At 40.8% G+C, this 13,033-nt stretch overlaps 1 protein-coding gene across 4 annotated transcripts in view; it reads right to left on the bottom strand.

Moving 5' to 3' along the window:
- dachb (dachshund b) overlaps positions 1 to 13,033 on the bottom strand; it is a 142,417-nt gene that overhangs the window by 35,908 nt on the left and 93,476 nt on the right. For all 4 annotated transcript variants that reach the window (XM_047581478.1, XM_047581470.1, XM_047581462.1 and 1 more), the window contains exon 4: positions 4,340 to 4,540. In XM_047581478.1, coding sequence (XP_047437434.1) covers positions 4,340 to 4,540 — 201 coding nt within the window. The remainder of the gene's footprint in view (positions 1 to 4,339; positions 4,541 to 13,033) is intronic.

Below are 13,033 nucleotides of genomic sequence, written 5' to 3' on the forward strand. Positions count from 1 at the left end.
CAACCTCTCAGCTTCAACTTCTAATTTTCAACCACAAACCTTCAACCTCCAATTTTCAACCACAAACCTTCAACCTCCAACTTTCAACCGCAAACCTTCAACCTCCAACTTTCAACCTCTGAAAAAGCTGGACTTAACTTCCGGGTGAGCAGGGAGAAGCAAACAATCCCCGTCTCTATTCATCCAACTTCTAGCCAATCATATTACGCTCCATTGGTCATGAGGCCACACCGGCACACAGGACAGATCAGCCATGGCCACCAACACGACTGATGGAGATTCGAAGAGTACTATTTGCGTTCGTGAAATTGTGTAATAGATATTACTCGATCAGTTGAACATTGATGGAAGTATTGAACAGTATCTACACTGATTTAATGAAGTGGCGTTATTGAAAACTGCGTTAGAGACCAGCTAGTTACTGGCTGTGAGCATCTTTACCTTCCGCAGCTACAAACAACAAGCCAGTCTGAACTGAGCAACTCTGCAGTGATGCTTGTAATGCGCTACTTAGTAATCAGAGTAACTGAGTTGCTGATCCAACTCACTGTGCGTTACTGTTTTTGGACATTTTCGGAGTAAAAAGGCATGTTATTGCTTTCCTCTTATACACTTTACTACTGCTGCTGTATGCCTACAAATTTATGCTCTCACCATACATACACACAAATTCTAGTGGTAGAGCAGTGGAACTACACATAGAACTCATTAAGAGAATGGCAGTGTTCACCAATCTCAAACTTCACACATTCACACCAGCTCCTGTCCAGTCTGTGATGTTCGGGCACCAGCACCAGAACTTTTCTGCGAGTTTGGAGACTTATGCGGCATTTCACATCCGACACTAAGCAGAATCATGCCGCAATGATGGATGAAATCATATCTCTGGCCCCAGTTTACATCGAGTTCGCATACAGAAATCACCAACAAGTCATTCAAGTCATTGCCGGATTCCCAAACATAATTTGGACCCATAGATTAACTCACATCTCAATAAAAGCACATGACAAATTCAGTTACGTGTATATGTAAAATGATTTTATTCAACCAATACCCAATAATGTGCGATGCAAAGTGAGAAATGAAATTTTCTTTAATTTAATCTGATTTCATATTTTATTTAACATTTGCAATGTGCATGCATCAATCTGTATCCTCGTTTATTTGCTGTTAAGTATTTGCGATGTTGCTCAGATGATCCTTCATTTCATTTAGGGATTTGGTGGGGTCTTGCTGATTCTGCAACAATTTTCCTCCAAAGGCGGTATAGTGACTTGGTGGTTAGCACTGATGTCTCCCAGAGAGAAGGATCTGAGTCAAGCTCAGGTCTTTCTGTGTCATATCCATATGTGTATTCGGTTCTTTGGGCTCTTCCTTTCTTCATTTATAACATACTCGTTTCTGTTCTGGGGCCTCATTTATCAAACGGTGCATAGAAAATGCTCTAAATGTGTACATGTGCCAGTACAAAAAAATCAAACGTGTGGACACCAATCGCTTTAAGAATACGTGAAAGGATTTTTTTTCCCCTCACCAAAATCCAAATAGGTATAGTTTCAGATCCACAGGTTGCGAAATCATGGCAAAGAGAAAGAGGGTCAGTCCCACTTGTTTGTTGTTTGTAGCTGAGGGTACTCACAGCCAGTAACTAGCTAGTTTTTAACGTAGTTTTCAATAATGCCACTTCATTAAATTTTCAGTCTAGATACTGTTTAATACTTCTCATCAATGTTCAATGTTCAACTGATCGAGTAATATCTATTTCACAATTTCACGAACGCAAATAGTTCTCTTCGAAGCTCCATCAGTCGTGTTGGTGGCCATGGCTGATCTGTCCTGTGTGCTGGTGTGGCCTCATGACCAATGGAGCGTAAACTGATTGGCTAGAAGTTGGATGAATAGAGTCGGGGATCGATGCTTCTCCCTGCTCACCCGGAAGTTAAGTCCAGCTTTTTCAGAGGTTGAAAGTTGGAGGTTGAAGGTTTGTGGTTGAAAATTGGAGGTTGAAGCTGAGAGGTCAACTTTTTTTGGTTCAATTGTTTGAGGTTGTATCTTTGAGGTCGATTTTTTTTATGTTAAATTTTATTAGGTCGTTTTTTTTATTGTTAGATTTTATGAGGTTGAACTTTTTTTGATGTTGATTTACTTATGTAAACTGCATTTGCCTAGCAATTTACATTCAAACTCTGATGGCACAGAAAAACTTCCATACACACACCTGGTTATATCTCACCTGATTGTCAAGGCAAAGAGTAGAAGGAGGAGCCCTATTCATTCATTTATTATTTACTTCATTTAACTAGTATGGCTCCAACAATGACCAATTAATTTCCCTTGTGGATTATTAAAGTCTGTGTAAGTCTAAGTGTAAGTCTAAAGCCGCAAATATGCTTCTGCACAGGGCCATGCAAGGACCTGATGCACAAATCCTTCTCCGGTGCAAGACATTTATACATGTGCACTCATCAGTCTGGCTCGCTCTGTAACAACTCCACCCAAACTGCTGCTTAATGTGGACAAGACCAAAGAGATGATGATTGACTTCAGGAGAAAGGGAACTGCTCCTCAGCCACTTAGCATCCTTGGCTAGGATGTGGATGTGGTGGAGGAGTACGAATACCTTGGAGTGACCGTCGACAACAGACTGAACTGGAAGACCAACAGTACAGCTGTGTACAAGAAGGTCTGCAGCAGACTCTACTTCCTGAGGAAGCTGAGATCCTTCAACGAGTGTAGTGCTTGAGATCTTCTACAAGTCTCTGCTGTGGTCTGCTGGGGAACAGCCAGTGATGCCAATAGACTGAATAAGCGGTGGTGGAGAGGAGGACACTAAACAAACTGTTATCAATCATGGATAACCCTGAATACCCTCTCCACCAGACAATAGACAGACAACAGACCTCTTCTCTAAGAGACACATACAACTCTATTGTCTCAAAGAACACTACAGGAAATCTTTCCTGACCAAGAAATATGCCTTTTCAATTCCTCATCTGTATGTGACAGGTAACACTCAAATTTTTTCTTTTTCTATCTATCTATCTATCTATCTATCTATCTATCTATCTATCTATCTATCTAACACTAACACTAACACTACACGGCCGTGTTCTGTGATGTCCGTACATCCAAACCTCCTCAGTTAACCTTTCCAATTTTTTATTGATCCAAATCAATCAATTCGTAAATCGCGGAGATGGAGAAGTCGCTGGAAATACTAAAGCAGAAACACGTGACTACCAAGTGAACCAATCACAGCTCTTGCGCTCTGTGTCATCGTGAGTAGTTACATTTCTAGGAAGGTGCATGTCAGCGAGGCCAAAAGGTCCGTGCACTGTCGTCGAAGCGGTGTGTGTTCCTGCAACACGTAATTACGCTTAAGTCTATTTGGTTCGGTTCTGCTTTCATGCTAAAATTTCTGAAGCACACCAAACATTCTGAGCAATGTCATGAGGTTGACAATGCTCTGACAATGAGAAGGTAACAGAGAGACAGAAGGATAATGTGTCTGTACTTGTGTTAAACTTAACTATGAGGATAGGGAGAGAGAGAAAGGGAGGTGTCTCAGTGTCAAACGCCTCAGTAATAAAAGTTGCCAAACTGGAGGAGGAGGGAGGTCAGAGGGTTAAAGATGATGAGGCAAAAGTAGGGCAAAAACCAAGTCTTTGTCCTTTTGTTCTTCTCATTCTTTCCTTTTGTTCTTCTCATTCTTTCCTCTCTAATATCTTTCCATATTCTATATTTCTTTTATCAGCTTTTTTGTTTCATTTCATTCCTTCCACATCTTCCTTTTGTCATCTTTGTCCCCTCTTTTTCTCCGCACCATCAACTCATCGCATCCATGAGGGCATTCCCTTAATTTTGATTCACACTTTAACCCAACCCCCCTAACCTTGAACCTTGACCCTAAAATATACCCCCTCCAAAAAGATGTACACACTAAAAAAGAGGATGCCTCAGCTGTCACACACACATTACTATCAAAACTGCAGCATCTGCTTTCATTCCAATGAAACAATAATACTGATTGCTGTTGTCCTGATAACTGAAGTGATGGAATAATCAATGTGAGTGTTTGTCACCTCCTGCTGCCTGGTGTGTGTGTGGATGCATTAGTTCTGCAGCACAAGGGAAGAGAGCATTTGTTTGTGTTTGTTTGCATGTCGGTATGTGTGTGACTGTGTGTGGCGTTGATGAATTAAGTCATTTAGTAGAGTGTGTGCTGATTAATCTGGGCAGAGTGTTAATACAGGAGATGGGGACACAGTAAATGGTGGACATTAACAAATATTGCCACCCCTTAAGCAGAGTGTGTGTGTGTGTTTGTCTTTGTACTCACTGTTAGCCAGTAGCTGTTGCTGCTGGAGTTGTTGCTGGCTGACAGCTCCTAAGGCAGGACCCCTCCCAGCACTGCCCGCTGCACCACCTCCTGCTCCTCCCACTGTTGCCACTCCTCCTCCACCTCCTCCTGGTCCTCCACTGTGGGCTCCAGCAGGGGGGCTGGTCAAATGCTCTTTATCCCAAGAAGACTCACTTCCACCTAGAAGGAGATTCCGACATTTATAGATGAATGAGACACAATATCATTGGTCCTCATTAATTTTTCTATGTCTGAAAGTGTTGTGGAAAATATTGTTATATACAGTAGAGATGTCCTGAACAACTGTTAGTGTCCTCTAAACCAAACATGATCTTTTAATACTGAATATCAGCCGATCTGACTCCTAATCTTCCAATCTTATGATCTGAATCTGAATTTCTTCTCCTGGAGATTAATGAAGGCTTTTCTTCTCTTCCTTGTTTGTTGTTGTTGTTTGGGTGCAGACTCTTCCTGAGTAGACTCTGTGGATTCTGTTTCTGTGATTTTGTTGTGATTTTTTTTAGGTGTTGAATCAAGGTGTCAGTACTGAATGATGATCTCCCACCTTACAAAGCATTCACATTGGATTATTCATAAATTTCTGTCTGTGTTCTTTAAAGTTCTTCCACACAGCAGATATGTTTAGTTATGTTTAGTAATCATTTTGTTTTATCTTGTTTGATTTTTGGCAGCTTTGACGATCAATTAAGGTTGTCTGTTGTCCAACATTCATTAAATTCAACATGAGCCATTAACTTCAACAAGTTCCTCTGCACCAGGGGACGGCAACCCGCGGCTCTGGAGCCGCATGCAGCTCATTGTTCCTCTGCTGCGGCTCTTGTGGCGAGCAGTGCGGAGCAAGGACACTGAACAAAAGTCGTTCACTTTTTCACGCTAACTGACTCAGAAAAGCAAGTAGCAGTTTTTGCTTTTCTGAGTCAGTTAGCGTGAAAAAGTGAACAAGCAAGAGCTACACAACAACTGAATGACATTGAATGCCACACCACCACTCACACTCATGGTCATAAACATTGACTGTATGTACTAGGTCGTGGCATCAAAAAACACTTAACTCCCACAGTGCATTGCAGCGCATATACTCCTTGCTATCGAGTATTTAATTCAAATGTATTTTATACATAGGCCTAGCACAGAGGTAAAAACGATATATGCAGTGTTATCTTCATTTTAGATGTCAAAGGGGTTTTATGGCTCCCGGTGTTTTCTTTACTGTGGGAAACGGGTCCAAATGGCTCTTTGAGTGTTGAAGGTTGCCGACACCTGTCCTACACCATAGGTCTATTAAATCGGAACACGATTTTGTGACCCACCTGCACTACAGGGGGGGTTACTTCTCCCAAAAAGTAACTGAGTTAGTAACTGAATTACTCCACTATGAAAGTAACTAGTTACCAGGGAAAGTAACTACTGTGTTACTCTTACTTTTATTTAAGTTTGAATATGTCTAATAATTTGGATTTTTTTCTTAGTAGGTTTCCCAAGCCACTTGCATGGAGTAGAATTGCATAGACATATACTTACACAGAACTTTTAATATTTATTGCACCTCAGACCCCAACTGGTAGACATGTACTGCTTTCACATTGTCCACTTGCCTTTGGTGCTTTCACATTGGCAAAAGTCCCGGGTTGGACCTCCCATTGTGAGAGCTGTGTGCCTGTTTTTTCCTCCCTCATACATCATCGCATACATTGCAGATAAAGTTGCAGTTTGTTGTTGACCTGAAGAATGGACCCGTCAAACTCCTGCTCTTTCAAAAGACTGCTGATATTAGAATAAATCACTCAGTGCGTTTACACGCAGAGCTTAACCAAGCTATGCTCGAAATTCGACTTTCTGACTACAGTCCTTGTCCCAGTTTACATGCAGCGCAAGAAAATCGAATAACTGTTCTCCTCTTCCACACTAGGTGGCGATATGTGTCTTTTCAGTGGGTTAATACCACATTAATACCTGCCTGTTTTCCGGTTGACCTATTACGTGATATAATAAACAAGAGTCGTTCATGCGGCAGACCGGCATTTCAAACAACAACCATAGGGATAATAGTAAATTTTTTAATCTCGTACGTAATGTTCGTGCTACTTCTGGTGCAGGTAAGATATGCGCTATCCCTCAGACGGTTCTTCTACCAGCTCTGTTTATATTCTTCTTTTGCGATTTGCTTTCTTGGATGCTTTTTGTTCCAGGGTCACATGCCAGCTCAGTGGTTGTGGAGCATGTGCACACACATTATCCGATTGAAAAATGCGATTCACTGTATACATGCTGGGGAAAAACTAATTCCAATCACATTATTTGGGTGTCTTAATCGGATAATGACTAACGTGTTTACATGCACTTAAGTTCTCCTGTTATAGTCCAATTAAGGCAATAATTCGATTTTTTCATGTGCATGTAAACATAATATATCCTGCACAGAGCCTGATAACTGCCGCCAAATCCCCCCTTTTCTCGGATGCAAAGCGCTGCCATGATCATTAAAAAAGTGTGGGAGATCGCTATACCAACTGTAGATAAACCCAGTCACCATTCACCAATGCGCTTCCATTAACGATCGTGTAACAACACGTTTGATTTGTTTGATTGAAAAAAAGGAACAAAAATCTCTGCCCTTCAGAGATCAATCTTTATGGGAGCAGACCAAAATTACAATGTTTCTTCAATGACACCGTCTGTCAGGCTGTCAAGTCAGAAATGTAAGAGGCAGATATATCAGCATCAGGGAGAAAAACCAGTGACCAGTGATGGCTCGCGACTTCTCTTCCACACTTGGCATGCTGCCGCTTACCTCTGCTGAGGCTTGTATCATGAAGCAGGATTATGGACTTATCGTGTTAACTTCAGGGTTAACCCTGGGTTTCCAGCAGTGGTGTCATTTCAGTTTTGGACAAGGTATGGCAAGGATCACCCCCTCCTGTGAGGTCTGGGGGGTTTTCCACCTGCAGAATTTTTTTGATCATCATAAATTTAAATGCAGCAATCTGTTGCAATTTGAGAGTAAAATCAAGAAGCTTTAGATGATCAGTTATCACTGTCAATACTATAGATTGGATTATACTCACGATACCACACACAGTGGTTTACAATATAACTTTTACCAACAACAGAAGAATGAACCAAAATATCCAGACGATTCACATTCCAACACAACTCAGAGTCAAAGGCATCACTGAACGTCAGTTTAAGGATTATAATTTTTCTGCTAAATGATCCACAGCTAACATATTTATGGCCAATTCACCAGCATTAGATCAACAACACAGTAAGTAGCCCCAGTGTTCTGCTTCCACAGCACTATGATTTCCCCACATGTACAGCACATGATGCTGGTTTAACACAACAACTACAACAAAAAAAAAAACAATGTTCAATAGAACTTTCCACAAAGATTTTTTTAACAAGTATTTTCTTGTTAAAATCCATCTGTGAATAATCTCTGAAGACAAATGAATAAGTGTTTGTTGAAGTATATAGTTGAAGTATAGCCACTTCATAAAAGGTGTCTCTATCCTATTTCTTTAAACAAAGTATTGCCAACATGGGTTCATGTTTCTGTAGTCAGACTAAAGTCCACGTCTGGAAACAAATTAAAATTTTCACTAAAATCGAGCTAAATGAGTGATATGTTAGTCAGGGGTTTGGGGCTGGTTTGATTCAGCTAGAAGTTTTTGCGATTTGTGGCAAGATGAACAGGATCCACAGACAGTTGTCATCAGCTTGTTCTTAGCAAGATGACTGCAACAGATTTCACAATGTTTCTTAATCTTTCATTTCATTTGGCTCTGATTGACAAGCAGTGTTAACCAAACAGGCATGGGCATTTTTCTGAAATATGACTAATATTTAAACCTGTTTAAGTCATGTATGACTTTATAACTGGCAAAGGTTTTAGTCGCTCCACATGCACGTCTCTCGTCTGCAGCACAGTATGACGAGTCAGTGGCGTGCACGCCGTACGTACATGTGAGAGAGCCATGGATGTATGGAGAGAGCATGCAGCGCGCTGAGCGCGGGACAGCCCCGCCCCTCACTGAGAGACAGAGGAGCAGCAGCAGCGTTCAGTGTAAAAGAGCCGTCACCATCACAAATCGGTCAGAGAGAATTAGAGCAGGACTGAGTACGTCCCGGTACATCAGGGGTTAAAATCTAGAAGTGCTAGTAGCATACTCCGTTCATACATTTTCTACCAAAGTTAAGGTATGGCATACCCAAGCGACGCCACTGGTTTCCAGTATCACGAAGCTGTATTCATTCTTATCGAGGTACGTTACCATGGTAACTTACTCTGAACTGCAAACCTGCTTCGGGTCAGGGTAACTTTCAGGATTTATCTGAATCCGATAAAAGGCTCCACCCACCGGCCAATCAGCTGTTCGGGAATCACGTGTCCTTTCATTTAAAAGCCCATTGAGATTGGAGCCCAAATCGTGAGATGAGCGTTATGACGTGAGCTCATCTTCCAGGAGATAACTACACAAAGACGAGGATATTTTAGCCATTTGTCCCCGCTCAGCTCAAACACAGCTCAACCAGGATCATTTCATTCAGGTTAACAACTTGATGTATTGATGTGATGTAACTGGGGCATCAGCTTCCAGCTTTATTGTAGCCCATGTAACATTACAGAATTAAGAAATCCAACTCCCCAGATGAAAATTATGTTTTTGTGGTTGGTTTTTATCTGCTCCCACGTTCTTTTTACTCCAGAGGAGTTACATCTGGGCTAATGGCGATAATTGTCCTACACGCGATTCATCTATGCAGCAGTGATTGGGTTTCGTGGCTTCGTTAAATCTAAACTAATTGAGCCATTGATGTGTTATTTACGCATTTATGCAATCTGCAATCCTTTACCATGCCATTTGACGTCTCTTCAATGCAGCCGCAGTGTTTGACTTCGAGATTTCGAGTGGGATTTACTTTTTTTCTTTATATTTGAGTAGAATCAGTGTTTGCTCCTTTTTGCTGGCGGATCAGCGCTCATGACTGTGATTGGTCTGCTGGCTTGGAACCCGTCCTTTATACGTGCGCGTTCACCGATTCACAACAAGACAAACCTGTGTTACCGAGTTGATTTTTTTCAGCGTCGTGATACCGCTCATCCAGACTGTCGTTGTGGATAGGTTCAGCTGGATAAGTTGGAGTAAAGTTGCACAAAAGTCGGATAAAGACATCCTTGACCAAACCTTGTTGGTGCTTTCTTGGATTAATTGGTTGCACGACTGCTGAGCCAGGACAAAAAGACGCGGCTTAATCAATCTAGATGTGGATTGTTAGGATAAATGCGTGAGACCACGAGATCGATCACAGAATCACCGATAGGAAAATGGAACACGGACACGCGTCGTATTTCACCATTGCTGAACAAGAGCTGCTTGTTGGACAATATATTATAAGAACAAATGGCAACAGAGCAATTAAAAATGAGAGGGAAAAGCCAGGTAGACAATAGTGCGTAAGTAGCCCAAACATGTACAACTGATAAACTGTTCTCCACTGGAACGGTCTATATAACCGGAACGGTATATACAGTTAAAGGATGTGGAGCTTATTAGTCCATTAAAGTGTTTTATGGCACATTGAAGTACATGTTCCTCATGTTATATAGAGTATAATTAAGTTCAAAGAAATGATCTACTCTTCTATTTAATCTATTTCCCACATTGTGTTCTGTTTCATTCATCGTCCTTCATAAAGAACAAACTGAGGACTGGGCAGCAGGTAAAAACCAAATACAAGAATATTCTGCTGACAATATATTTCTGTATGATTTTTACAGTCAAGAAAAAAGCACATAAAACGGACACCGAGGATGGTCCACCCAGCCAGGAGCTGACCCCAGCAGAGGGGCTGTCAGTGGATGTTAATAAAGGGGGGCCAGTGATGGAGGGGTCCAGGGAGGAACTGTGATGGACTCAGTCCGAGCAAAAGGAGATAGCAGCTTCTTAAGGGGTTCAGTTCTACTAGAGATTAAACACACTTGCTAATATTGTACTATCTGACTTGGAATTTTCTTGCAGTGTCTGGGGACATGGTTGCACTTTAGGAGCCACTAGAAAATGGACTCCAGAATGCTTGAGGTATCATGTCAGTGTTGTGGAGATCTCCTGCTTATTAGTACAAATTAATATAAAGTCAGTGGTGTAGTGCTAATAAAAATATGTGTTACATGACCCAGAGACTGCACAGCTTCTAAAGCAGCCTGGTAACATTGAGTATATGCTGAAGTAAATCTACGGTATGCACAAATTTTGTACGGTATAAAGAACACCTGCAGTAACAGACAGAGCTGGAAGAACTCAAAATTCAGAGAGAAACAAGAAATCTGGAGCTGGTGGAGCTGGATATTAGAAGGAGAACACTGGAAACTAGAGAAAGAGATCCAGAAACTGGGAAGGGGTGGAGTATTCCAAGGCAAACTGTAACTGTATTTGTGACGGAGTGTTATTTCTTGTGACTTTAACTTTCTGTACTCCAGGCTCAAAGCTGAAAAAATGGTGCTTGTAAATTAAAATTTTATCTAGAAAAAATGTGTCCTATTTTCTTTCCCCATGAATGTGGAGTATACAACTGATTCAAAGAGGTGAGACTTTGAACCAATACTAGACAAAATGCACATACACAGAAAAAAGCACCACACAAGATCATTTGTTGACAAAAATTCTAAATTCAGCATTAAAGTTTAGGAGAGAAAATTGGCAATATGTTGCTCTCTGACCAACTGGCCAGCAGTGTTGCCTGGGAAGTCAAACTCCAGAGAATGACGATGCATCATTTCTTAACCTATTGTACACTGTAACACACTCATAATATCCAAGATTCTTACAAATATACACCACACATTACACAAATATAATATAAAAATGGATATGCCATCATTAAGAGGAAACAGGTGACCTATATGTATACTATGTTGCTCCCATCAGCCGTAATAGAGACCATCTTTCAACTTCAGCATCTTTAAGAGTAAAAATCTAATCAACAAAATTCCATTCATTTCTCACAGTGTTGACAGCAGATCCAACACAGGATTAATCTTATCCTGGTTCTTAGCTTGGTCTTTATGGAAGTTTTTCTGTGCTATCAGAGTTTGAATATAAATTGCTGGGTAAATGTAGTTTACATAAAAAAATCAACATCAAAAAAGTTCAACCTCATAAAATTCAACAATAAAAAAATCAACCTAATAAAATATAACATAAAAAAAATCAACATCAAAATTTCAACCTCAAGGATACAACCTCAAAAGTTCAACCTCTGAGCTTCAACCTCCAACTTTCAACCACAAAACTTCAACCTCCAACTTTCAACCACAAACCTTCAACCTCCAATTTTCAACCTCAACCAATTAACTTCCGGGTGAGCAGGGGGAAGCAGTCGATCCCCACCTCTATTCATCCAACGTCTTGCAAATCAGTTTACGCTGCATTGGTCATGAGGCGACACCGGCACATAGGACAGATCAGCCATGGCCACCAACACGACTGATGGAGCTTCGGAGAGCACTATTTGCGTTCGTGAAATTGTGTAATAGATATTACTCGATCAGTTGAACACTGACGAAAAGTATTAAACAGTATCTACACTGAAAATATAATAAAGTGGCGTTATTGAAAACTGCGTTAAAAACTAGCTAGTTACTGGCTGTGAGTACCTTTAACCTCAGCTACAAACAACAAACGAGTGGGACTGACCCTCTTTCTCTTTACCATGATTTCGCAACCTGTGGATTGTGAAACTGTACCGGGTTGGATTTCGGTGAGGGTAAAAAAAATCCTTTCACGCATTCTTAAAGCGATTGGTGTCCACACGTTAGATTTTTTTGTACTGACACACGTATACATTTAGAGCATTTTCTATGCACCGCTTGATAAATGAGGCCCCAGAACAGAAACGAGTACATCATAAATGAAAAAAGAAAGAGCCCAAAGAACCGAATACAAATATGGATATTACACACAGAAAGGCCCGGGCTTGACTCGGACCCTTCTCTCTGGGAGACATCAGTGCTAAATAAATGAAATATGAAATTAGATCAAATTAAAGAAAATTAAATTTCTCACTTTGCATCACACATTATTGGATATTGATTGAAAAAAATCATTTCACATATAGATTTGGGAATCCGGCAATGACTTGAATGACTTGTTGGTGATGTCTGTATGCGAACTGGATGTAAACTGAGGCCAGAGATATGATTTCCTCCATCGCTGCCGCATGATTCTGCTTAGTGTTGACTGTGAAATGCCGCATAAGTCTCCAAACTTGCAGAAAAGTTCTGGTGGCAGAACATCTCAGGCTGGATGGGAGCTGGATGTGTACTGGGATGGCCTTGGTGTGGTTTGTGTTTCGCTCCAACAAGAATTTTAAATCACGGCGGAAATCCATCAGTATGTTTTGGGGAGAGCACTGTTCAACAGATTAACGCTCAAGATAATCAATGGTACTTGTACTTCAACTTTTCTTTTCAGGTTGTCCCATCACAACTGTCTTTTATAGCTTGTCAAGCTATTTATTCAAAATGTCTGCTAAATTACTGAATGACATTGGTGATCATGGTGGTCATTGGTGAACACTGTGATTCTCTTAATGAGTTATATGTGTGTAGTTTCACTGTTCTACCACTAGAATTTGTGTGTATGTACGGTC

Source organism: Mugil cephalus, chromosome 1 (genome assembly GCF_022458985.1).
Source record: "Mugil cephalus isolate CIBA_MC_2020 chromosome 1, CIBA_Mcephalus_1.1, whole genome shotgun sequence".
Classification (NCBI taxonomy): Eukaryota; Metazoa; Chordata; class Actinopteri; order Mugiliformes; family Mugilidae; genus Mugil; species Mugil cephalus.